The sequence below is a fragment of the Colletotrichum tamarilloi genome (assembly GCF_030869305.1).
Source record: "Colletotrichum tamarilloi strain Tom-12 chromosome Unknown Scaffold_5.1, whole genome shotgun sequence".
Classification (NCBI taxonomy): Eukaryota; Fungi; Ascomycota; class Sordariomycetes; order Glomerellales; family Glomerellaceae; genus Colletotrichum; species Colletotrichum tamarilloi.
In genome coordinates, this window is record NW_026849388.1 from 844634 (window position 1) to 870747 (window position 26114).

General features: G+C 52.5%; 9 protein-coding genes across 9 annotated transcripts; 3 read left to right on the forward strand and 6 right to left on the reverse strand.

Annotated features, from left to right (window-relative positions):
• Window positions 1-2741: 2741 nt before the first annotated feature.
• CTAM01_02392 (Ras family protein) lies at window positions 2742-3874 on the forward strand (the record flags this gene model as incomplete). Its single annotated transcript, XM_060518430.1, has 5 exons — window positions 2742-2809; window positions 2986-3013; window positions 3183-3380; window positions 3472-3606; window positions 3716-3874. 5 exons carry the CDS (start codon window positions 2742-2744, stop codon window positions 3872-3874), a joined length of 588 nt encoding a protein of 195 aa, XP_060387063.1.
• A 2901-nt stretch (window positions 3875-6775) lies between these two features.
• On the reverse strand, window positions 6776-6955 carry CTAM01_02393 (uncharacterized protein; the record flags this gene model as incomplete). The annotated part of the gene is made up of 1 exon (XM_060518431.1): window positions 6776-6955. One exon carries the CDS (start codon window positions 6953-6955, stop codon window positions 6776-6778), a length of 180 nt encoding a protein of 59 aa, XP_060387064.1.
• Window positions 6956-7464: 509 nt separating this feature from the next.
• Window positions 7465-9391, forward strand: CTAM01_02394 (impB/mucB/samB family protein; the record flags this gene model as incomplete). The annotated part of the gene is made up of 3 exons (XM_060518432.1): window positions 7465-7524; window positions 7635-7932; window positions 7995-9391. The coding sequence occupies 3 exons, from the start codon at window positions 7465-7467 to the stop codon at window positions 9389-9391; spliced, it is 1755 nt and encodes a 584-aa protein (XP_060387065.1).
• A 21-nt stretch (window positions 9392-9412) lies between these two features.
• CTAM01_02395 (uncharacterized protein) lies at window positions 9413-10006 on the reverse strand (the record flags this gene model as incomplete). The annotated part of the gene is made up of 1 exon (XM_060518433.1): window positions 9413-10006. The coding sequence occupies one exon, from the start codon at window positions 10004-10006 to the stop codon at window positions 9413-9415; it is 594 nt and encodes a 197-aa protein (XP_060387066.1).
• Window positions 10007-12236: 2230 nt separating this feature from the next.
• Window positions 12237-14327, reverse strand: CTAM01_02396 (uncharacterized protein; the record flags this gene model as incomplete). The annotated part of the gene is made up of 4 exons (XM_060518434.1): window positions 12237-13219; window positions 13272-13374; window positions 13430-13944; window positions 14003-14327. 4 exons carry the CDS (start codon window positions 14325-14327, stop codon window positions 12237-12239), a joined length of 1926 nt encoding a protein of 641 aa, XP_060387067.1.
• Window positions 14328-17021: 2694 nt separating this feature from the next.
• Window positions 17022-18867, reverse strand: CTAM01_02397 (uncharacterized protein; the record flags this gene model as incomplete). The annotated part of the gene is made up of 3 exons (XM_060518435.1): window positions 17022-18015; window positions 18072-18677; window positions 18767-18867. The coding sequence occupies 3 exons, from the start codon at window positions 18865-18867 to the stop codon at window positions 17022-17024; spliced, it is 1701 nt and encodes a 566-aa protein (XP_060387068.1).
• A 2080-nt stretch (window positions 18868-20947) lies between these two features.
• CTAM01_02398 (galactosyl transferase GMA12/MNN10 family protein) lies at window positions 20948-22006 on the reverse strand (the record flags this gene model as incomplete). Its single annotated transcript, XM_060518436.1, has 3 exons — window positions 20948-21166; window positions 21229-21656; window positions 21712-22006. 3 exons carry the CDS (start codon window positions 22004-22006, stop codon window positions 20948-20950), a joined length of 942 nt encoding a protein of 313 aa, XP_060387069.1.
• A 1128-nt stretch (window positions 22007-23134) lies between these two features.
• Window positions 23135-24130, reverse strand: CTAM01_02399 (uncharacterized protein; the record flags this gene model as incomplete). The annotated part of the gene is made up of 1 exon (XM_060518437.1): window positions 23135-24130. One exon carries the CDS (start codon window positions 24128-24130, stop codon window positions 23135-23137), a length of 996 nt encoding a protein of 331 aa, XP_060387070.1.
• A 627-nt stretch (window positions 24131-24757) lies between these two features.
• CTAM01_02400 (proteasome A-type and B-type) lies at window positions 24758-25827 on the forward strand (the record flags this gene model as incomplete). Its single annotated transcript, XM_060518438.1, has 5 exons — window positions 24758-24801; window positions 24854-24873; window positions 24963-25004; window positions 25063-25659; window positions 25709-25827. 5 exons carry the CDS (start codon window positions 24758-24760, stop codon window positions 25825-25827), a joined length of 822 nt encoding a protein of 273 aa, XP_060387071.1.
• Window positions 25828-26114: the final 287 nt, after the last annotated feature.

Below are 26114 nucleotides of genomic sequence, written 5' to 3' on the forward strand. Positions count from 1 at the left end.
TTGTCCAAGTGGTTGACGAGACTGGCAATTGTTGGCTTGTCCGTGGTCAACACTCATTATGACGGCGGATATGTGTATGATAGTCTGACTTGACTGACCACTGCATATCGGGTTTCAGCCCAAGCTTGGACCCTGGGGATAGCGATTTTGGCCGATTCCCCGAGATGGATCTAGTCGAGGTATTCATGCTTGGGTCTAAGCACTACTTCAGCGCAAAAGGGGTTTACGTCAAAGGCATAAGGTAGGACGACAAAGAACTGGCGTCGAGATGCCACGGGCGAGGCTGACACTTGCAGGACTAGATGCCACTGCTGTATCGTTGGTCGTTGGTTTGTGTGTCTTTGGACTCTACCTGGATATGTGCCTGGAGAGGTGAAGAGTCCTGGATATGAAGAGGAATAGGACCGACGGCGCTAGAGGCCTACGACGGCCATCAGAGGACGAGACCGGGTTTTACTCTCGGGCAAGGACAACAAACTGAGGAGAAACAGAAGGGTATACGCGGGTTGGAGGATGGATAGGCAGGCAAGGCCAGTCAGCTCGGCACTTCATAAGAAGGCTTTGTTGGTCACCGGTTCCCTTGATCGCGAATGGTCTTGGTTGTCTGGCAACATGGCACGCCTGGCTTCCAAACATTGACATTGCAGATCAACCACTATCGACGCAGCTACCCTGCCTTATCCTTATCGCAGCACTCTCGGCTTCCACATCTGTCACCCACCACTTTCCTGCCTTACCTTTTGTATCTCCAGGTTGTTCGCCATTGCAACAGGTCTGACAGAGGCACGCAAGCACGGTAGCTGCCTCTTCCTGCCTGCCTACATCTGCAGTCACCTTCTCTGTCCTTTCTGGACCGATCAGCATCGTCTGAAGTTTTACTGAATCCTCCTTCCAAAGGGCACCTTACGTCACGTCACTGAAGCAGTCCATACAGGCGTCAACAGCAGTGAGGTACCTTGCTGTGAAGCAGTTGGCAGGTGTGGTCCAGCGCACGAGATTCCCACAAGGCCAGCAAGACAGGGGCCAGACGACGGCGCAGTAGTGGAAGTCGCCACCCAATTGAAAGACACCGAGGTGAGGGAGCCCCCCCAAAAAGCCACCCCGCCCCCTGTATCCGTAACGGCCCCTTCCTTCCAACCTGCAATTCAATTCGCCTTGTGTGGCTGCCTCAGGACCTAATTCTGTACCTTAATAATAAGGACACGCGCGCACTCACCCGCCAACCAGAAGAAAACAAGTACTAACTATATGGATACCACAGCGAAAAGATACCTGCCTCGTGGAAACTTACAGGGTAGGTAGGGAAAAAACAAGGACGCGGGCAACAGTCCCGGCTCCCTCTCATCACATTGGATTGGGATTCACTGGTCGGACAGCCCCGTTGCAGTCTCATCCCTCTGCCAGTACCAGACCAAACTGCCAGCCCAGTCCAGTCATCGGTCAAACAAACTAGTCAGACGGAAGACTGAGGTCAACAAGCAGCAGAGCGAGAGACGTACAGAGAAAGAGAGTGAGAGAGAGGAGGGAGCACAGAGGCCCATCCAGTTCCCCGGCCCCATCCACCGTCACCGTCACCGTATCCTCGCCTTCAATTCCAATATTTCAGCTAGGAAACACACACCAGTGATCGGATTACGACACACACCCATATACATGCGCCTGGCAGAGAGGAAAGTACCTGATCTACCTGCTCTGTTAAGCACCTTCCTTACCTTGGGTATCGGGAAACACGATATCAGCAGAACAGCATTTGATACTCCGCATCTTCCCTTAGCTCGAGGTAAGGTTAAGATACTCCCGTCTCATCTCACTATCAAAAGATACCGGCGACTCAAGTTGCTATCCGAGGTACGTCAATATCGCGTGGTACAGCAATACGCTTGCTTCTATCATGCTCTCTGCCTGTGCTCGCTCTACCACTGCCTACTCAGTCTATACCTTACTCCGTGCTGTTCTTCTCCTGGCTACCTGTCCCCGTCATCTTCTACAGCATCCAGTGATTGCGTATGTGTGTCTCCAGATGACACTGGACGAGAAACAAATGTCAACAAAGTCTCTACCAGAAAAACAAAGCCTAGACCATCCCGTCCTGTCCCGCATCTGCCTGCACCTGCACCTCCCTACGAGGTACCTTACCCTGCCTAAAGGCTAAGGTACCTGGGCCGGTACGGAGACCTCGTTTCCCCCTAGTCGCCTTTTTTTACGCAGTCAACTAGGCCTGTCTGCGCCTGCGTCTGCGCCTGCACCCTGTCCACTGGCCTGTCCTCCACCCAAATCTTTGTCTCCCTTTCCCCCCCATTGCCCACTGCAGCTGCCAGTGCCAGGTCTTCCCGCTCGCTCTCGCTGGCCTGGCTCCCTTCTTTTTTTTTCTCACCTTCCTTCCCGCCTCTTCTGACACCACTTGTCTACGAAGTACCTTACCACTCGTCCACCACCCAGGACCACCACCACGCACCACGCACCACACACCACACCCCCCAACACAAATCTGCCCTGCTGTTCCATTGCTTGCACCCGCGTCGTCGTCAAGTGAACTCCACCCGTAAGGTACTACTGTGACCTTACCTTACTTCTACCCATCCCATTCTCTTCCACCTTCAGATTCCCCCTTCCGACGCAGCTCTTCCTTCTCCATCTTCCTCGTCTCCGCCAACAAGCTCAACCTCCTCGCAACCGACCGCAACTCAATCCGATCTTCATCGCTCGCTCACTTTCTCACTTTCACATCCAATACAGACACCATGGCTGAGATCCGCCGTAAGCTCGTCATCGTCGGCGACGGTGCCTGCGGTAAAACCTGCTTGTTGATGTGAGTATTGACCCGTCTCTCCCTCCCGATTTCTGTCGTCTGTCTGCCTCCCTCTCCGCTTCCGCCTGTGCCCCCAGCGATAACCAATCCTGCATCGTCGCATCGCCGAAAAAATGAAAACACAGACAGACAATACCTCATCATCAAAGACTTCATCATGCTGACTAGTTCAATAGTGTCTTCTCCAAGGGTACCTTCCCTGAGGTAAGATTACCCATTTCCCCCCACGCCGACGCGGCCTACCGCCTCCTGTTTTCCCCATCACGAAGCCAGGCTGAGATGCATCAACCCATCAACAATCCAGCCAACCGATGCTACACCCGCCTTTCAAGAATCCGTTTCCGATCCCGCAATATTCTGACAACTAATTCAGGTCTACGTTCCCACCGTTTTCGAGAACTACGTCGCCGATGTCGAGGTTGATGGCAAGCACGTCGAGCTGGCCCTTTGGGATACGGCTGGCCAGGAAGATTACGACCGTCTCCGTCCCCTTTCTTACCCCGACTCCCACGTCATCCTGATCTGCTTCGCCGTCGACTCCCCCGACTCCCTGGACAACGTTCAGGAGAAGGTACGCTTGCTTTTTTCCTTCTCTCCCCTTTCGCATTGAATGACTGCACCCGATAAGCAACTTTCGCTAACACGTGCACTTCTTCCCATAGTGGATCTCTGAGGTCCTGCATTTCTGCCAGGGTCTGCCCATCATTCTTGTCGGTTGCAAGAAGGATCTCCGCTACGACTCCAAGACGATTGAGGAGCTGCGTAAGACCAGCCAAAAGCCCGTCTCCCCTGAAGAGGTAAGCTTATCTTTTCCACTGGGATAGGGGTCGCCTCGGGCATCTTAAGATGCTCGGCGGCCTCAGACGTCTCTCGCTGCCACCATTGCATGCTAATTTCGTTTCGTAGGGTGAGGAAGTCCGCAAGAAGATCGGTGCCTACAAGTACCTCGAGTGCTCCGCCAAGACGAACGAGGGTGTCCGCGAGGTTTTCGAGCACGCCACGCGCGCTGCTCTGCTCTCCCGCAGCCGGAGCAGCGGCAAGAAGCACAAGTGCTTGATGCTCTAAATACCCAATGGGCGAACTTCCCAAACCCTTTCTCCCTCTTCGACCACAACCCCCATTTGTAATCATCAAGGTCCCAGCCTCCATTGTCTTTTCCCAACTTTTCGGATGAGAAAGGGTTTTTGGTGGCGGTTTGGAAGGCGGGGGCAATATTTGCCTGCATAGGTTCTCGGAATTTGGAGTTTTGCTCAACATTGTGTCTCATAACCCACCTGGCACCACATCGATCGGCGTGTCACCGTATCTGGTTCTGCGGGGCGTCTTTTACTGAATCCATGTCATTCCCTGCCGAACGGTGACTGGGAGAAGCACCAGCTAGCCACAATCCCCACGAGAAGAAGCTGCGAGGAGAAGGATTTCTACAACGGATGTCTCTCACGGTCTCGGGGGAGGAAAGGGCTTGTTGGCTGGCGCGGCCGGCAGCTGCTGGGTGACGATGGACAGTGAGTTGTTTGATAACCTCGGGGAACGGCGGTATGGCAACGGTCTTCAGCTGTGGAATCGGCTCGTCTGGCTGTAGTATTGCGACGAATCCGGCTACATCATAAATCTTGTCGTGTTATTTTTCTCTTTTGACGCCTCGCAGCTTTAGATGGCGGAGATGGACATGTGTTTCCTGGCTGCGTTTTCTTCTCTCTTGTCGATTCTCTCAATCCAGGTCTTTGATAACTCAAATCGCCTCTGACCGTCCATTGCTATTCACGTTGATTATCGTATCGCCTTGTGCCCATTGCAAAGCCAGTCCACACTGACATCAGCTCTGATCCCTCTACAGCATCGTCATCGCCGTCATTCTCACGTGTCAGGGGTATAGAAGATGAGATGAAAGGTGGACAGAGGCAAGGCACCAGATCTCGAAGAGAGAGGTCGCGACACGCAAAAGTAAGGTAGCCCAGGCAACACGGGGTTATATCGTTGATGTTATTGGGATGGAAGTCGCTGGATGGAGTATACTTACTAGCTCTTGCCTAGTTCTGTCTTTTACCAACAGGACGGCACATGACGGCAATGAGTTTCTAAACATAGGCGACTTCAAGATGTATAGGTGAATACTTTTAGGGTAGCCGTTGCTTTCAGAGTTGGGTAGCGGTGTCACGTAGATTACGCTGCCCCGCCTCTGGTGAAGGGAATGGCCCTGTTTGGTATTTTGGACGAGAGGGGACTATGCGATGCTACGGGAACGCGTGCATGGGCATTTATAGGATATGAATTCTCAAAAGGGGGTATTTATTTGATTTGGTTTATTCTCATGCGTACGGGGGATGAGAGTGAGTTCTTGACTCTGGAGATTGGTTCGTCAAAGTATGAAGACGAAAGTGAACCTCTTGTTCGTTGTAAACCCCGTCCGAACCCCGTGCGTTTGTTTGGCTGGATGAGCAATGACAACAACACGACATTGTGCGTGAAGGAGTGTGAGGGCGTATGTGTTTCTGATCTCATTCCATTCCGTCTATAAGTCTCGTCCAACTCTCAGTCCATGTCAGGTGACATTTCTGCGACGAGCATAGCTTTCGCTAATGTGCTGCGATTTCGCAAAAGACTAAAGGACTGAATTTACGCAGGGCAGGTCTATGGTAGGGCAGCGCATGTCAGTGTATGTTTACTGATGTAAGAGTGAGGGGAGCTGTAAAGTTCAGACGAGGTGAGGTGAGGTGAGGTGATTGGTATCGATATGAGTGAGGGGTCCAGAAGGGTGAGGCTTACAGCGCCGCAAGAGGAGCAGGTCTTTGCGGTAGAGGCAGTGGCGGCGCCGCACTTGGGGCAGGCGTTGGTGTGGGCGTTGGTCATGGGCTGCATGTTTGCGGTTGTTTGGTTTGTGATGTGCTGTTGGTAGTTTTTGTGTGTCTTGTGTGTAGTTTTGTGAAGATGAGACGGGAGAGAGAGGGAGGGGAGAGGAAGGCAGACGATGGTGGAAAGCGGGGTTCTTATTATTCTTCAACTTGTTCAGTCCGCGCGCGAGGCGGCCGCGGCGGCGGCGTGGTTCAACAATCTGCCTATTCCCCTCCCCTTCGACCAACGCAGAGGCTACCCTGAGATACCACACTGAATTTTTGCTCGTGACCCTCTTTGACTCTCCAGCTATCGGGCCTGTGGTGACTTTGGAAAGGTCCCCTACCTTCTTACGGTTGGAGTCTGTAGTTCGGGAGTGGGAAGGGAAGGTAGGTAGTGGAGGTGGTGTGGGCTATGTGAGCTTACGGATGGGTTGTCATGCGAGATGGACGGCTTCTCGTTGGCTAGGCATGAAGAGGAATTGGGGGGGGGGGGGGGCCGGGGGGGGGACGCTTTACGCTTTCCCCTGGGAAGCTCCCTTTTTTGTGGGGGGGGGGGTGGTTTTGGGGGGGGGGGGGGTGGGGGGGGGGGGGGGGGTGGGGGGGGGGGGGGGGGGGGGGGGGGGGGGGGGCACTGGGGGTGAACGCTTTACGCTTTCCTCTGAGAAGCTACCTTATTAGTAGGGAGAGGGTCGCTTTTTGGGAAGCGGTGGGCTGGCGGGCTGGGTGTCGTGCAGCGGAAGAGGGGACCCTATTCCCTTGTTTTGGGGCGGTCTTGGTTAGCTGTCATACGTTCGGGATGGGCCTTGGAGCTATTCGTCGTCGTGTACTCGGGTAGGTGTGCGGTAATAGGTGAGGTGGTTGGCGGAGGGTGGACGGCGGCGGCGTCGTCGGCGGCGGGCGCGCGATGCGTGTATAGCGCAAAGTTTTAGGTAGGTAGGTAGGTAGGCAAGTATGTAGGCAGGCGGGCAAGCAAGTGCGAAAGAGATCGGGTGGCTGGAACATTTCGGACGACTGAGCGTATCTTTGGCAGTTTGAGATGCCAGAAGGCGTCCAATGATTTTGGTGACAGTGGTTCGGAAACGCCCATCTGGGCATCCGAAAGTAGGGCGACAGTTGATGCGCCGAGGTAAGTTTAGTGGGCAAAGTTGTTGGCATCAGCTATGCATGTTGATCGGATGTCGACAAGTGCGGTTTCAGAGAGGTTCTGTAAGAGTCGACATGCATCAGAAGAGTGATGTGACTGGTTGTTTGGAGATATCTGCAGCGCCGAGAAGCGCAGGCGGGAAACTAAATGCACTTCTCGTACTTCCATTCTTCAGAGAGACGTTTGGGTCGTTGCCTACCCGGAACGATGCAGTTTCTGGCACGTTGCAGCAGTTCACGGTAGAATGGAAGGCGAGATGGGCAGCAAGTCATGCATTGGAAAGTCCGACGGAAAGTAGGTAAATTAGTTGTCCATACCTTTACCTCACTGGGCACGGCACTACCGGCGTTACCTTCTGCCCTTCGGAAGCGGCCGCCGGTGTCGTGTGGACAATCCGTACCTGTCGGGTCGGGCGACTCGGGGCGTGAGATAAGCGACCGTTTATCCCGTGCGCCCCCGTGCTTTTCTGCCCAGGCCGCACCGTTCACAACTGACACCACACGCCCCCAAACCCCGGATCCTTACCCCGTTTCTGTCAAAACGACCAAACAACGCCCGAGAGGATCGGAGACGGTGGGGGTCACACACGCATCGAGTTGATTCACCCGAAAGGCGTGCACCGACCGAAGAGAGGCTAGGTACTCTCATGGACCATAGCCAAAGTCAAGTCGAAAATCATGGAGCTGCCCAGAAAACGGGCACCGAGACGAAGGGATGATCGTATCATACTCCACTTTGTTCGTCAACCCTCAAATTCACAAGCAACAAGAATGCACCTTTTCTATTGCCGAATTTCAACCTCTCGATATTGGAAACATGATGTTCCATTCATTAATTCTTTCCCTAGGACTATGACTGCTTCTACGCCTCGGTTTTTGAGAACCGGGACCCCCGGCTAAAGGCGCTGCCCTTGGGAGTGAAGCAGAAGAACATCCTGGCCACGTGCAACTACGTCGCCCGCAAGCAAGGGGTCAGGAAGCTCATGCTCATCACGGAAGCCAAGCGGCTCTGCCCGAATCTCGTCATCATTGAGGGTGAGGACCTGACGCCCTTCCGAGACACGAGCAAGAAGCTTTTCGGCTTCATGAGAGGCTACTCGTGGAACCGCAAGGCGGAGAGGTTGGGGTTCGATGAAGTTTTCATGGGTGTGTGTGCTTTTGCATCTTAAAACCGCGGGAAAAGGGTCAAGTTGGCTGACTATGGACAGACGTCACGGATATTATCAACTACAACATGTTCTGCCTCAACCGGGCTTCACTATCAGAGTCATTCTTCCACCTTTCCAAGAAGGATCCAGAAAAGGGGTTCCCATGTGACTTGACCAAAGTTGCGGGCTGCGTATATGGAAAGACACCTGGTACGGGAGATCTCAACAACCCTACCTACGTTCGCCTGCTTCTAGCGAGCCACCTGGCCTTCCATCTGCGCATGAAGCTCGAGGAGGACTTTGGCTTCACGGCTTCGGTCGGGATATCGACCAACAAGCTGCTCAGCAAGCTCGTGGGGAGTGTAAACAAGCCGCGTAACCAGACGACTCTGATGTTTTTCGACGATGCCGTTGTCACCGAGTTCATGGATGCGCATTCAGTTAGAAAAGTCCCCGGCATCGGCTTCAAGACGTCGCGCGCGCTTGAGGAAAAGTACCTCGCGACGCCCCTGGGACCCGACGACGCCAACAGGGAGACGTCACCTCTAAAAGTCTACGACGTGCGGACCCACGAGCAGACTTCGCCCGACGCACTGGAGAAGCTACTCGGTGGCCCTGGTTCTGAACGAGGTGTTGGAGAAAGGGTATGGGGCCTCTTACACGGAGTCGACGATACGGAGGTCAAGGACGCGAGCGATGTGCCGTCACAGATTAGCATTGAGGACACGTACAAAGGATTGGAGAGCATGAGTCAGATTGAAGGCGAGCTACGCAAGATATCTGCTTCTCTCATCCGGCGGATGTGGACCGATCTACTGACAGACGACAACAGCGACGACTCGATCGAGCCGGGCAGTCAGAGATGGATTGCGCACCCCAAGACACTAAGACTGTCCGTTCGGCAATGGCCTTCTTCTGATGCGCCACAAGGGACGTCGTGGCATTCGCATCCGGATTTTCAACGTATTTCCCGATCCCAGCCTATTCCTAACTTTGTCTTCAACATAAAAGAGACACCTGATTCCTTGGCAGAACGACTGACAACAGAGATCTTGCTTCCAACGATGAAGAAGTTCTTTCCGGCTGGTCATAAGTGGAATCTGCAACTTATGAATGTCTGCGTTGCGAATTTGGCCGCTAGTGGTAGTGAGGCCGGGCCAGGTGTAGGGCGGGACATCTCTGTCATGTTCCGCAAGCAGGATGACGTTCTCCGACAGTGGAAGATTGATACGGCCATCGTGGAAGACGATGGCGGTGGTGATGGTGATGGTGTTAATGATGCTCAACGCCAGTCAATCTCAGATCATGAGGTTGAAGAGATGGAGGTGGAAGAGTTTGACGACGACGGCGGATCATGGGAAGGCGACGAAGTGACGGCACGGTGTCCGCTGTGCGGTCACTCCATACCGCCATTTGCCCTCGCTGCTCATGCAAGATTCCACGACTTTGAGGACTGAAGGAATTCTGGGTCTGTTCTTCTAGAACGCCCAAAGGTTGCAGTACGCGGACGGGAGACTGGGAAGGTCTGACGCGAAGGGGGAGTACGTCGACGGCAGGGGCACCATGTCCCTGGTTGGCCTTGGGACACCATCTTCTGCGTCGTAGAAGGTTTCCTCTTCTTCTTCGTCGAAGGAGTAGACCGTGGACCAGTCGTCGTCGTCGTCGTCGTCGTCGCCAACGCTGCCGATGCTGTATTCGCTGCCATCGCAGGTCTCATCTGAAGAGTAGACGCTGGAGGGTGCGTTGGACCTAGTTGAGAGGCGAACAACAGCGCCTTCACGGAAGGGGAATCTCTCTCCGGGGTTGAAGGTGCCGCTGAGGTCTTGGGCTACTTGCACCTCTGGCTGGTGGTCGACAAGGGTCTCGTTTGAGGACATCCAGTCGTGAATGTCTGCGTTCCTCACAAGGGGCTCAGGGATTTTGCGTCTGAGGATCCTACACCAGAGACACTGTTTCTGGCCGCCGTTTCTGCTGCTGCTGTTGCTACTATAGCTGCCGACACGAAGTCCCTTGGCTTTGGCCTTGAGAGTTGTGTAGCGGTTGTGCAGATGGATGGCGAACTTGGTGGCCATTGTAGATGGATATTTCGGTAGGATTGTAGTAGGTAACAGGAGCCCAGACCTGACCAGATCAAGTGTGTGGTGGAAAGGACGGTTGATTTGGAATGCAGAGAAGTAAACAGGGGGGGTTGTATGTGTAAAGAGTGGGATGCACCATAGCATTCTTGGGAGTTATTTTGGGCTGATGTCCTTGTTTATATACCATGGATCAATATCAGAGTATCCAGAGAGGTGTGTATGGCCTAGTCTGCACAGGTCCCATGAGTTGAGTAGGTTTCGCAACGGCGTGGGAGACTATCATTGTGGAAAGTTTGGCGCGGAAGGTTCTATAATACAACGGTTCAAGGCCGCATATGAACATGCTCAAGATGAGGCAGGTGCCTCATGACATTCTGCCGTACTGGGGCAGTTTGAACGAAAATGTTTGAGACCCTGTTGAGGAGACCATGATGTACGGCTATGGCGGTTTACTTCAATCAACGGATTCAACCAAGGGGGCAGGATAAGTGCCTGTATACAGGATATCTAGAACAATGTAGATATAAATTGGTTGTGAAATCTAGCTTCGTTCCACTTCTGCGGTAAGCTCCACAAGGAAAAGGGACACATGGAGGCTACCATATGTACGGAAGGGTTGATACTGATAACGATGCTTTCGGACTTTGAAGGTCCAAGGCCATTCTTCTCATGAAACTGACGGAGGAGACATACCTTGTGTGAGTTCCTAGTTACCGAAGAAACTTAGAAAGAATGGTATTGCTTTTTCTAGGTACCTTGTCATTGAGGACATCCAGTATTGGACTTCGTGAGTTACAAGTGCGGCTAGGTGGCGTTGAACTTATGGGGTCCTGCTTATGAGACGAGAACAAGTCCAATTCCTTACCCCTGGTTAAAAGACTTAGGGACCTAATCATCATGACACCATTACAGCTCAAGAGATGGTGGAAACATGAAGGAGTGGCTCAATGCCAGAGAGGTCCAAGTTCTCATGGAGGCGAGCTAGCAATACCATGCCTCGAAACCGTGTGTGAAGACAGATAAACACAATCCGAGTCCTTGCTTGAGCAGACGGATCTCCTCGGCGTATTAATTTCTATCAACATCTTCAACGATAACAGCGGGAGCGTGAGAGACGGAGACTGATCCAGACTGGACTCAAAACAAGATACGACCGAGATTTCATGGTGGCGTACTCTGTACTTGCAGACCACATTTCGCTCATTCTCCCCAAAGAGGTAGGTGAGCCTCAGTCGCCGGACCCCCCACCCTTCCTTCCTTCCTTCCTCGAGGCATCAACCGAGGGTATATGTTCCACCCAAACGCGTGTTACTGTCACCAGCACCCATCCGGATTGGCCGGGTGGTTTACACTCTGACGCAGAGATGTTAAAACAAATACTCCAGTGAAGCCGTGCTGGCCCGAGGGGCGCGCTGTTCGAATCTGGGCAGGGGCGTGAATTATAAGGTCAGTTATCCCCCTCCCTACATCCTTTCCTTTTAATTTTCTTTTTCTTTTTACCTCGTTAGTTTTCGACATAAGTTTGAGATGTACTGTGATCCTACACGGGTGTATGTTTTTGCTCAAAAGAATTCACTTTCGCCAGGTGGGAATGGACAGGTTGATATGGCTAGAAATTCGGGAACGTCCTCGTCCGGAAGAAAGTCTCCGCATCACCAAATTGTCTTTCTCCAAGACAAATGTGGCAGTAGCTCAGGGACTTTCCACCACCTCACGGACCTAGATAAAGAAAAGAACAACCAGAGTCGTCTCCCTCTAAGCGTCCAGCCTAGTGCCACAGAGTATCACCCCTTATACAAGATGCGGAAGATATGGGTACACATTTGACTCATAGACAACCATAGCAGTATAAGCGCATATAGCCTTTTATTGAACGTTATCACTCTGAAGACCTTTGACCCAGCATGTCGAGATGACATTTGGTACAATCGTTGAAACGAGATATCAGTAAATAGACTTTTATAACAAGAAACCTAACCAACGCTACGTTGCAAAGACACAGCCGTCTGCAGGTCATACAGCCCATCCTACATTCAACTTGAAATCAAACTGAACCGGCCCAGAAACCTCACCCAAACATCCCCCCACAAAAGAGAATGGCATAAGTCGTTACTGTCATATCTTCATTCACCCCCCCCCCCCCTGTCTTTTCCATCCATCATCAGTGAACCCCCGAATACAACCTTCCGTCTTTGAACAGACAAAAACGTATCCATGAAACGAATCACCGGAACGACCGATGAGATCCCCCATCAACGCTCGACCCCCTCCCCCCAGCAGACCCCTTCCGACTATACACGTCCTCCCACGTAGGACCCCTATCACCACCGCCGCCGCCGCGCCTTCCATTCCCTGGAGACCGCGGCGACTCATCCCTCGACTCTGAACCGCGATGCCCGTCCCTGTCCCGACCAGAATACACCCCGTAATTAGCATCAGCCCCGCCGCGGATATCATACGACGAAGGCGAAGGCGACGCAGCGCCGCCACCGCCGCTGACGTGGTGCTGCGAGATGGAGGGAAGCGACGCGGTATACCTATTCGTCGGCGGCGGGCTTCGCTGTCGTTGAGAGGAAGTCGAGTGCCGTCCGACTGGAGGGGGAGGCAAGTCACGATGTCTAGGCAAGGAAACGCCCGCGTCCGAGTTGGCGCGCGGGAGACGTGCCGGGTGCGGCTCGACGCGGTGAGCGCCGCGGTCGTATGTCCTGGATCGGTGCGGCAGGGATGCGGGGCGCTTGGGGAGGTCGCTTCCGGACCGGCGGGTGTGCGTGTTGGCCTCGGGGAGCCTGGTCACGTCCTGGGGCGGTGGAGCCGGTCGAGATTTCGGGATGGATGGCAGGGGCGGCGCGACGTCCTCGAGGCAGTCCCACATGGCCTCGTCGATGATCTTGCGGACCTTCATATCGTGGGTCTCTGGGAAGAGATGCCGTGATAGCTGTCTGGGGAGTCTCTCTGGTTTGCCGTTGAGGAGGGGTCCGTCGGCGTTGATGGGGAGGGCGGTCATGATGGCGTGTAGACGCCTGGCTTCCGGGTCTGGGTAGGCGAGGATGTTGCTGATCATCCATTTCGCGAAGCCTGCGGGGGTTAGGCCGGGGATGTTGGGGTGAGATCTAGGTGCGGCCTGGACGAGGTGGTATTGGCAGTCTAGATCTTGGTACAAGAATTCGATTCGCTCCAATGCGTCTTTGGACCGAGACTTGAAGATGTCTGGTGAAGGGTCAGTAGCTGTTTACGGAGTTTGAATGGGAAGGCTGATTACCTTCATATCGGAACCTCTCAGGCTCGACTTTGTATTTGGTGTACAGCATCAGCATCTTATCAGGAGTAACGACGAGTGTGTCTGGCGACCCAAACTCCGTAACCTGAGGTTCATGTTAGCCGCAAAGAAACTTATGAAGAGGGCGGGAGATGGTGTACCATAAAATTAGCGAGGCCCCTGAGCACGCTGTTCAGTCGATTGGTAGGATATCCCTCCGAGTCAAACAGCACACCCCACGCCTTGTCAACACTACTCAACTCAACTCGCGGCGACGTAGGAGCAGTCGGCGAGACCTCGTCTTCATTATCCGTTTCAACACGCGGTTGGCAATGAATGACCGGTGATGCCCTCTTTCTAAAGTGAACCCCCCTTTGCTGTGGGCTGATGGGCGGAGTGGACTGAAGCGCAGGCACGGGAACCGACGTTGGCGGCGACGGTTGCTGAGGTGGAGGAGGAGGCGCCGACGAAGGCTTTGCGTGTGCGAGCTCCGGACTGCGATCTCGTGGCGATGAGTTCTTGGAGGCGCCGATTGTGTCGATAATGGAAGGGGGCGGGCTGGGGTACGCCGGCGTGAAGGAGGAATTCTGGCTAGATAAGGGGGGAAACCGAGCTGCGTCGACGGGGGTGCCGGTCTCATTCGTCTTCAGTTGAGCGACTTGAGCGACTTGGGCAACTGGACAAGATCATCAGTAAACTTCAACTTTTAAGATACAGAACTCAATGCAACTAACCTTCTTCTTTGATAATCTTCCTCAACTCCTCCATCATGTCAGACGGCATGCCACCAAGACTATCGCGAGGTTTCGAAGTGAGCGTCTCCATAATCAAGCTCTCCGAACCCTGCTGCTGCTGCGGTTGCTGCTGCTCATCCACCCGGTTTCCGTGACCATGGCTCTCCTTTTGTTGTCCCCAGCCGTACTCCCCAGCAGCCCGCCTTGGTGACAGCGGGGAAAGCTCTTCCGGCTCCGGGCGGCCCGCCTGATCTCTCGGCAAGGACCAGTTCGTTGTGGTGTTCAGCCGTGGCCGCATGGCCTTGCCAGCCGGGGTGGTAGTCATGGCCGGTTGCTGGTTGTCGATGTTATTGTTATTGGATATGCCGTCTGCCACAGCATGCGAAATTCCGCAAAGCTCAGACTAGATCGTTTTGTACGATGGCAAATAACAAGGACTGTGTAAGATTGGATGGAACCAGAGCGATTGGGCTGTTGGCGCGATAGAAAGGGTAGCCGTATATACCGAGCAAATAGACGACGAAAAGTGGCAGACCGAAGCGACGGTGAAATAGACAGCAGAAAAGGCGGGAATAGTTATAGACCCATACCCTCTTCGGACGCCGATGGGACACTTGAGAGGGCTCCCCAATGAGATGTTGACATCTATTCCCCCTCGCGTCAGGTGGATTGATAAGGTGCAGCACGAAGGTATGAAAGGGTCGATCACGGAGGCAACACCACGAGCGGCATGGGTGATGCGGAAAAGTGCATTTTCAAAATGCGAGGGATAAGAATGTGGTGTTCCCCTCACTCAGGAGATAGAAGGAAGAAATTAGCATAATAGATGCGAGAGAAAAGGAAATCAGCAGGCTGTGTATACGTGGTGGTAGCTCGTACAAAGTAGTCGGGCGAAGGCAACGTAGAGGCCACAAAGTTGCCCTTTTCCTGCTGTGCACCGTTTCTCCAACGAGGCCCATCCCTGTCTCATTGGGCCGCAAAGTTGTCTGCATGGTAATGTCATGGCCTGGTACAGGGCACATCGGTAGCGTTTCGATGCGTCACCGAAGGAAGCTGAGATGAAAAAGGAAGTCGTCTGGTGGGATTCCCCCACGTCAGGGTGTCCAGGATGTAGCCGTCGCCAGAGGATGCGATGACATCGGGAGGGTTTCGATCTTGAGGCCACACGCGTTCGGGAAGCTGAGAGTTTACGCCTGGGATGGAAACTAGACCAAAATATCATTATTCCCGTCGTTTCGAATTGCTGTGTCCCAAGCCATGGTTCCCGTGTCGCCCAAGATATCTTAGCTTGAATCGCGTTGGACAATCCAAGTCAGGCGACGCCATGTTTGCTCGTTAGCCCTGAGCCGGCAGTCAGCGCGGGCATCCCATCGCTAGAGTTTTTCTTGGAGTTTGGTTACGGTGCCACCAAGCGGTCCCCGATAAGACCACAGGCCTCGACTTGAGACGCGGCTTAAAGGGGTGAGGGCTCTTTACACTATTTAACTCCATCGTTTTATATTACTAGAGGATTACCGCAGTACATATAGACGCTACCCTGCCCTCGAATTCCGCACTATTTAACCTTAACCCTTTTCTCTCCCATCCTTTCCTCTATTCTACCCTCTCCCTCGTTAAAGGATTACTAGAATCGTAGTTTCGATAGCTTATTAATAAGCTAATATTACTATCTAAAAGTAAGTAACCTATTCTTATATATAAGTACTAGGAGTCTTATTATTGCGGAAATAGTAGTAGATATATTAGAGTACTTAAGAGAGCTTTTTAATAAACTTTTAATACTATTTAAGGTAATTATCCTCGAGCTATAAGAAGAAGCCGAGGTATTATATTAATACGGCCCTATTTATCTCGTTAATACTAATAATACCCTTTTTAGTATAGGATATATTAGTAATACTCTATAACTGCGTTACTACGCTTTGTAAATCGTACTTAATAACGGTAAGGATTCTAGCATTTTTCTTTAAATTTTTTATTAAAGTCGTTATCGTAAAGTTAGTTTAGTTATTAATATCTTAATAAGTATTTTAACTTAGTATACTTAGAAGCTCTTATAGCTCTTAATAAGAGGCTTTTAAAGGACTTATAACTAGACTTTTTACCTATTATAAGTAAAGCTATTATAATTAAAGCTATAGTAATTAAAACTATAGCGCTACTTACGGACTTTAATAATAGGTAATTAGTAGTATAGTTATCTTTTTCTTATAATAAGCTTAAAAAAGTATCTTAATTTAAGTACTGGGTAAGTACTATACTATTTTATTAAAACTATATTCTTACACTTATAACTTAGAAAGAATTAACTTTCTTTGATAACAAGGTACTCAGAGGGCTCTTTAGATGTGATGCGGATGAGGAAACTTTCGATAGTGCGGTGTGGGATGCTGCATGTAAGTGCAGGAGACAAAGAACGATACTATGGGTGGCCCCCCGGAATTGGGCCGTGACGCTCCGGATGTCCCGTTGGCCGTCCGCGGCAAGGCGTCCACCGAGATTTTTGATAGAAAATGGTTCGCATGTCCGCACGGCAGGCCGTTTTTAATCGAGACCTATTGATTCCGATATTGGCAGCCAATGACTTCGATTTAGTCTTCTACACTCGCGTTTGCTGGCGAATCGCGGTCAGAGCGGTAGTCCTGAGACAACCCTAACCGCCCGTGAAGATAAAAAAAAATACCCGATAGAAAATGAGACAACTCGATCCGTGAGAGAGGAAAGCTCCGATCGAACGCACTCGTTCATGTCTTGAACATGTGGGGGTCCCGTTCGCCCCGTCCCGATCCTCGAGCCGGACGCAACATAGTTCCAGCGAGCCAATCCCCATTAGCTCGGTAAGCTTCGTGCGGTCAGCAGAGCAAAGTGGGAGCGATATCGGTGAGAGGCAAATAGAGACGCTGAATAAATAGATATGTTACACCGTTATATGTTACTGGGGTTTTGTCGAACCCGAGTCCTGATCGAATGCTCGCCAGCTAATGCACTTACAAAACTCCCAACCGATTTTCTGCTTCCTTCATGCTTTGTACAACAAATCCAAGAAACCGTTGGCCAAGTCAACAACCACGCTCTTGTTCGGCAGGGATCCGGCAACGCCATACAAAGCAGCCGAGTCACCGACGGCCTTGCCCTTGACACCCTTACCCTCAACAGCGCGAACTCTCTCCTTTTCCTTCTCGGCCTCGACAACAGCCTCAAGGTCGGCCAACAACTTCTCGTAGACCTTGGTAATTGGAAGAGTGACGGCGACGTGGATTGCAGGAGGGTTCTGAAGAGCGTTCAAGTGCCAGCCCTTCTCTGACATGCCGTCGGCAATGTCGTAAACATTGAGATTCTTGGCGGTGAAGGCAACAACGGACACCAGAGGCTTGCCCAAGATCTCCAACTCGTTGTCCAGCGCTGGTGTCTCGCGAATCTTCTCAATGATTTTCTTGGTAGTGCCGACGATCTTGACACAAGCGTCAATGTAACCAGCCTCACCGACCTTCATCAAACTAGCCCAGCAACCGGCAATCAGGGCACCTGGACGCGAACCGGCCATACCAGGAGAACCGTACACACCGCCAGACCAATCTGGCGACACGTAGTACTGGTATTTGCGGAGTTCTGCGGACCTGTACAAAACTGTAGAGTTACCTTTGGGCGCAAATCCATACTTGTGGGTGTCGCAGCTGATGCTCGTGACGCCCTTGAGACGGAAATCAAAGAGCTCGGTCTCAAAACCTGCCTTGTCCAAGAAGGGGACCATGAAGGAACCGAGACAGCAGTCGACGTGGAGGCACAGCTTCTTCTTGATAGCCAACTTGGATAGAGCGCTGATATCATCAATGATGCCGTGAGGGAAGTTCGGTGCGGAGCCAACCAACAGAACTGTGTTGCTGTTGATCAGGCGGGAGACGGCACGGACATCGACTTGGTAATTGGGCGCAGGGCAGGAGACGTAGTGGATCTTGATCTTGAAGTAGTCACCGGCCTTGCGGAACGCAGTATGAGCGGTTTCGGGCAAGATCCTAGTGCGTGTCAGTAAGAAAGATCACAATGACATAGCCCCACGGAGAAAACGTACATCTCAGGCTCAGTAATACCCTTCTCAAAGTATCCTCTTTGGCGCGCGCCGAGGCAAGCCGACAAAATACTATCAGTACCACCACTGGTGGTGGCACCGGCAGCGCCGGGAGGAGCGTTGAACATGGACAGAACCATGGAAACAACCTCAGCCTCCATCTTCCTCACGCCTGGGAAGACGTCCGGATGAATGGGGTTCGCGACGGTGAACTTGCCAAACGCCTCAGTCTGCAGCTTCAACAGCTCGTCCTCGCCGTGGTAGACGGCGCCAGAGACAAAGCCATCCTCCCATCTCGTGTGGTCCATGTTCGCCAGAGTATCAAGCTCCTTCCGGACGTCGTCTTCGGACCAGCCCTCCTTGGGTAGGGTTAGGTATCGGGTGAGGTTCGCGGGGATCATCTTGGTCTGCAGTTTCGCCATGGTCTCGTTGACCTGTTTCTGGACCTGGCCGCGGACACCGGGGGCGCGCAGGAAGTAGCCATACAGAACTCTACGGATATCAATGTAGATCTCGACAATGCTGCCAATCAGGCCGCGGCCCTTGAGCTTCAGAAACGTCTTGCGCGTCCATCGCCAGACGAAGAGGAAGAAGATAATGTTGCGCAACCTACGGGCCGGGGTTCTCGAGGTTAGCCGATGCCGAGGTTACTTCGGGAAAGATACCGAAGTGGAAAGATGGAAGCATTGGAAACTCACAAGTCGAGGTTCAGGACCAACAATGGACTCGCCTGCCGACTACGCTTGACTTGGTTCAGTCCTTCGCGCAAGCTGGCGGGAATGCGGGAGCTGCCGGGCATCTTGTCTGCTGCCGTTGTTGTAGCTCGGCACAGTGGGGTGTTACGATTCGCGACAAGCAAGCAATGGAGGTGGGAATCGTGGAAGAGGGAGGGCAACCCGGGTGGATGCGAATTCCAATTTATAAACACGCGGAGTAGAAGGGAATGCGAACGAGGGGGTTCAAGAGAGGAAAAAAAAGATTTGGAGACTGGGGGACGGGACGAAGATCAAGGCTAGGAGCTGGAACTTTGGAAGGTTCCGACATTAACAACGCCACAGCAAGAGCATCACCGGCGACCGGGGTCAAGGAAGTAGAGGTTGGAGGGTCTTTGCTGTGCAAGTGCTGTGGTAAGCAGAGCCAACGGCTGGATCCCGAGGAGCAGAAAATCGTGGGGCATGGCGTCTTCTTGATTATTTCTTAGCGCCGTTTACCCCTGTCGGTGCAGCGAAGATAGCGGAGTACCTTTTGGACTTCTGGAGCGCTGCTTCTCTCTGGGGAGCATTGCCCGCCATCCGGTCTGTCACATGCGCTACTCCAAGCAAGAGGAGCCCTGTTTCCCATGGTTGCCCGCGTCCACCTGGCTGCAGGCAGTATCATCCACGAACCTTTCAGGCAAGTCACAGAGACAGGGGGTCCTGCTTCAAGCTTGACGTCTCATGCCCGCGTCGTCTAATTGGGGAAGCGACCTTGACTAACAAAGTAGGATTCACATTGAACCGATGGCTTCCTCCTATGTAGGCGAGCAGTGGCAGGTCTTCCCCACCGTGAGGTGTCAGTGTCGAGGTGGAGCGGCCAAAGATGAACACCACCTACAAAGTCCCAACCCAAAGAGGGCAGTCCGCACCGCGCGACGTGCCCGTCATCTTATCGCCGTGGCTGATACCTGACGACATTTTCCACGCGAACCGAGGACCTTCAGACTCGGCCGATTGGGTAGCTTGTCTGATGCACGCATGACTTTGCGTCCAGATCGCCAGCCTTCTACCTATTGCTACCTTGACTCCTCTTCTTCAAAGAGAAGTGTGACCTTGTTTTATGAGGAATTTCCATGCTTAGAGCATAAGTCTGGGGCGTTATCTGTCAAAGCAACCTTGGAAGGTCATTCAACTCTGTCCGTCCGCGGACTGCCCCGGAGCGAAAAGATCCACTATAGCGGGGCGGGATCGGGCCCGCGGACGCCCGTTACCCGGCTTGATCCAATGGCCCCGGACACACCTAGAAGTCGCATTTCCAACCATTGAGTGTCATCATCATCACTCTCTTCGCATAAGTGCTGACACTGCTGAATGCCGAACAGCAAGCAATTTTGGGCTTGAACTCGGGTCGCACAATGCCCCTAATGCCAAAGGTCAACCAGTGTCCTAGTGAGTAAGCTCCGACAAAGTGGCCATGCGCTTTGCCTCGACCACGTCACATCGACAGTGTTCACGTCCGAGAGATCCAAGCGGATCCCAGGCGCTGCCTGGAAATTCGATCTTAGCGAACGACAGCCTTACAGCCGAATCGCAGACGTGCATCGACAACCAACAACTTGCGCCTAGACTCTTTTTTATTGGTTGATGTGAGGTCGCCTTCCCTGTCCAACTCGTCTTGCAAGTAACGGGCAGCCGGTGATCCTCATGGAGACAAGTTGGCCAAGTGGAGACGATCTTGCATTTTTGATCGCGGCCAAGAACAATTGCTTATCAATGGTATGGAGATTTGCGAACAAAGTCCGTGTTAGCATCCGCGCTGTGGCAGGATGGCCAATGTCTATCGGTATGGTATACAAAACACAAGAAGACGCAAGCCTTCGGTCGTCAAAACGAGTCATCATCTCGAAAGTATCAAGAGAGAAAAAACATAACAACCCTCATGAGCGCCGTGCGAGAAGCTCATGCAACCGGGTAGCCTCCGAGGATCTTGACCATCTGTCATTAGCCCCCGTACAAAATTCCTTCATGAGATGGTCTCCCCAAACCCAAATAAACGCCCTCGTCCAGCTCTTGTACACTTCAAATGCCGAGTTCATGCTTCCTGGGGAATATAACGCCTGGAGCTTCTCTGTGCGTTGGTCCTCCTCTAGCGAGGACAAGCATTGCTCTCTTCTAGCCCTCCGTCTACTGCGCCTTGAAGGCCGCCTGCCACTTCGTCTTGAAGCTGCTTAGCTCCTCGTCGCAAGCCCGCTCTCCAGTGTTTGTGCAACCAGCTGCGCGGACAACAAAGTGACCATCCTTGTAGATCTCTCCCTTATCATATCGATTGTAGGAGTTGAATGTCTTCTGGGGCACAATGGCGAGCTTCGAAAGGATAGTAGGATGCCATTGTACAATGTGTTCCTAAGGCAACAGTTAGATCTGGCTCAGACGCAAAAACAAGAGGCAAAAAGGAAGGGACTTACCAAAGCATGACCTTCAGCCTTCTGGAAGTTGTAGCTGCGGTACAGAGGGTCAAACCAGGTGTCGATGAAGAACTTCGCCCAGTCGCCATTCCGGATGAAGAAGCTGCTCGAAGAAAGACCCTCTCTGTCTTGCGTGACCACGAAATCGATGTCGTCGCCTTTGAGATGAGGGAATGTTTTGATGATGCTGTCAGGGGGGACGACCGGGTGATCCCTGGCCATCAAAGTATCAAGCCTGTCCGACTTCAACACCAGATTCTCTAGAGACGTCTCCGGGTCCATGATGTAAGCGTCTTGGTCGAGGTACCAGAACCATCTGGCTTCTGGAAACTTTGTCATCGCGTGCCTCAGTGACACCACTTTGTTCCATGATGGTGGAGATCCGTTCAGATCGTAATCGCCCGCTTTTACGAACATCACCTCATAACCTAAGACCAGAGCTATTAGCATGTGCAGTACAAAGAAGAACCAGTGAAAGCCTACCATGTAGCTGCGCATATTGTTTCCTGTTGTCGCGAATGCTTGCGAGATATTTATTGCTGAAGTTGTCCTCATCCAGCACCGTCACTATTACCGCTGGTGGGTCACCAGAGGGTGGTCGAGGGCCGCTAGGTGACTTGAAGGCTCCAGAGAGAAGGTATATGAAGCCGAAGAATACAAGAGCGCCTGCCGCGATGACCTTGAGCCTACTGCGTCGAAGAACCGGTGGTATTCTGGAGGATCTCGCCTTGAAGGGAGGCGGGTTCGAGCTCTTTCGTGGTGGGTATGCGAAATGCATCGTGTCGAATTAGGAGATTAGTTCAAAGGGAGAACTCGTCGGCCAACGATCGAGAGAATTGTCGCGGCTGAACCAGCGTCGAAATGCGACGCCTCAATGTCCCGGAAATGGCGGGCGTTTAAGGACAAATTTCGTCGGTGTTCGAACACGAGAGAAGACGCTGACTGTGGCCGTTGCGACTAGAGGCTTGGCACAGAAAGGAGGGAGGAAGGGTGATGGAATGTCGGAATCAAAGATCGTCGAGGTATTCGCAGGGCGTCATCCAAAGAGGCGCATCACGTCCGGGCCTCGAGAAGTCTGGGCGACACTCTGGAAAGCGAAAGGGTTGCAAGGGAAGCAGTGGTGCAAGGGCGAGGACGGCCGGTCAATGTACAGGCTGGTGAACACGAACTCGATACTATGGCTTCGTTAAATTCGAGGTCCACTTTGGGAGCATTAGATCTGGACCGCGCCGAAAACCATCAATCATTGGCCCGGTCGGTGGTATTATTGTCCGGTCGGGCGATCCCTGGGTCCCCTGGGCCCCTCCTGTCAAGGGTTGTGCTGGTTCCCCACTACCAAAGCAACGTCAAACCTAATGCTCTATGCGGGGTCCTGTAACGCTGACCATGAGGCGTAGATTGCTAGATAAATAAGATTCAGTTGTTTAAAAGAAATACCCGATACTCGAACTGATGCTTCCTTGCAAATTCTCACTATACATGCGGTTCATCATCAGTAACTAGCAACGAAAATGTGACACATTGAAGTTTATTCATGTCTTTCATCACTACCAAAATTTTAGGCTAAGCCATTGATAAAGCCATGAGACATATGTGTATCAGCCTGCGCGTTTGCCAACTCAAAGGATGTTGAGAGTTGTCGTCGGCATGGTCAGCCAACAGAATGTTGATTGATTGATGGCAGGTTGATGTCGCCTGCTCGTCCAAAGTGAATCTGACCAAAACGGCTCAATTCAAAGACAGAGCAGGGACTTATTCTCCGCACACAGACTAGTTGACACGATATGGAAGAGAATCTTCGAGGCAACTTAAGAGTGTGCGGGTGGCATCGTGACACATGGCGCTACAGGCGTTCCGTCTCTCGAGTGATAAAGAATGTTTGCGTTTCTCCACATTCCGGCCTATGTCAGTCTTCCTTGATATCTTCATCCTCATCATCGTCACCACCCACATCGAAGACTCTGTCGCTCGCACGCTGTAGAGCTGAAGCACTGAACTTTCTCACGCCCTTCCAGACTCCCCACAGAAAGGTCGCGGCACCAATGACAACCAAGCCCAAGTTGATGTTCTCGACACGCGCGCGACCAGTCCCTCCTCGACGTCCAGAAGTACTAAGGATACCGCTGGACCTCAAGTTCCACCATTGGACGGGTGACAGAGCGAAGAGAGACTTCACAAACCCAAGCAGTCCAAGAGAAAAAAAGCCTTTGAGGAAGTGTTCCAGCCATGTTCCAGGCTCCGCACCCATCTCAGGGACAGGCTCGTGAATTGCTTCGATGTCGTCAAGAACATTCGCCGCCATATCCGCGATTGCGCCCATGGGATCGGTCCACAAATTCAATATTGGATCCGCAATGAAGCCCAGAATGAAGACCGAAACGATGAAGATGAGGATAGTTAGTACTATTTGCGCAAAGGTTCCTTGCAGACGATTCGCCCAGGATAATCGCTCCAGCTTGTATGAATAGCTGCAGGTGGGACATGCGAAGAAGTTCCGCGTAGCTGTCGAGTCGGCATACCTCCAAGCTTGCAAGCACCCTTCGTGGACATAGCGTTGAGACCCCTTGCACTTGCATGGTGAGATAAGTCGTCCAGAGTCGGGATCATCGGATTTGTAAACAGGTCGTGGACGTGAGTTCATGAAGCCGCTCATGACACTTGGCTCTTCGAATGTAGGATGAACCGACTCGAAGCAGATGCGACATGTTCGCGGCCCATAGTATCTTTGCTTGGGCGGGGAATGAGGTTGCTCCTGGGGATGGTCTCTGTCCTGTTGCCCATTGTCCTCAGACTTGATAGGCTCTGTCTTCTCGGGTAGGTCGGCTTCAGAATGGCTTTTGCGCGTTGGGCCTCCCGTAGGAAGGTCAGATGGCCAATTCCACTGAGGCTTCGCAGCATCCATGACGAACAGTAAAAAATTGATTGCTGTAGACGTTGGGATTTGATGCGTCTTCAAAGCATGGGGCTTTCCGTATTGCGCGGGTAGAGTAACTCTGTGCTGTGAGAGGAAGAGAAGCAATAGAAGACTTGCAGTGAAAGACCGGCTGGCTCGGGGTTGGAAGCTTGGCCTAACTTGACCAAGTGCAGCAGCGCCTACATGACAAGAATTAGCGTAGGCAATATGAAAGCCTGATCTGTCCTTTCGGAGTGCTGTGCCTGTCGGAGAGGCTGCGCCAAGCGAATAGGATCTTTGAGAGGGCACAGGACAAACGAAGAGCAAAATAGAATATTCCAGCACCAGGCACTTTATTGTGAGCTTTCTTCAGGTGGTCATAGCTTCCAGCGCCTCCAGGTTACGTCAGCAGTATGACCCGGATCAACACCTGAGCCGGCGATGTCACGTGCTGCTGGTTCCCGAGCGGCGCCCGGCGTCTGGCAGCTTGACGCGGCGCGAGTTGCCTGGGAGGGAGAGCTTCGTACCTGAGCTCTGGCAGCCTCACCTCGTTTGACCGCAGCCAACCCACCCCCCATCCTCCCCGACCACTGTACTTGACATCACATCTCGACTACACGATCAAATAATCAAGCAATGGCCGACCGTTACTCTTTCTCCCTGACGACGTTCTCGCCCAGGTAATTTTACAAGCTTTCTAACCTATGACGTCCGCATGCTAATCGATTACAGCGGCAAGCTGGTTCAGATCGGTATGCTCCAACACAACCCCCACCGGCCAATGTCTCCCAACTTCAGGAACGGAACGAACGCTCGAATCGCAGGACTGACATTCATCTAGAATATGCTCTAAACGCCGTCAATCAGGGTGTCACCGCCCTCGGTATCAAAGGCAAGTTGACTTGCCCCTCCTTCCTCAACCTATGCTAACCCCTCAAAAGCTACCAACGGTATCGTCCTTGCGACCGAGAAGAAGTCATCATCGCCCCTTGCCGACCCTAGCTCGCTGTCCAAGATCAGTCTCGTCACCCCCGACATCGGTATGGTGTACTCAGGCATGGGTCCCGATTACAGAATATTGGTGGACAAGGCTCGCAAGGTATCGCACACGGGCTACAAGCGCATCTACAACGAATACCCGCCTACGCGGATATTGGTGCAGGATGTTGCCCGTGTCATGCAGGAGGCTACTCAGTCTGGTGGTGTCCGACCTTACGGCGTCAGCTTGCTGATTGCTGGCTGGGATGAGGGTATTTTGCCTGAGGACGAGACCGAGACCAAGGAAGGCGAGGAGAAGAAGCCCACAGGCAAGACCGGAGGTACTCTGAAGGGTGGACCCATGCTGTACCAGGTCGATCCCTCTGGCAGTTACTTCCCGTGGAAGGCGACGGCGATTGGCAAGAGCGCTACGTCTGCGAAGACGTTCCTGGAGAAGAGATACACGGAGGGCTTGGAGCTTGAGGACGCCGTGCACATTGCGTTGCTCACACTCAAGGAGACCATCGAGGGAGAGATGAATGGAGATACCATTGAGATTGGTAAGTATTCAAACTGTGTCGTCAAGAATGCGTCTAACTGGGAGTATAGGCATCATCGGACCTCCGGCAGACCACCTGCTCGGTATCGAGGGTGTTGAGGGTGCCAAGGGCCCTCGCTTCAGAAAGCTCAGCCCTCAGGAGATTGAGGACTATCTTACGAACTTGTAATTTGCGCAATGGCTAGGACGGTCTTACCTTGTATCATAGAATAGCATAGAGACATGGGGACACGAAAAGCCCGAGCTCTAGACTCAATGGATGACCTGCAATGACGACACGACGAGATACGTTGCATATGTGATTGGGCATCTTGATAGACTGGCCACGACTGGCGAGTTCTCTTCCCAGGGAAAGATGCAAGCTGTCACCACCGTTGCCCCGGACTGCAGATATTGGTAAAGGAACTTGACTGACAATGCGGCGTCGTTTGGTAATTATCGATGGCAGAAATCTTG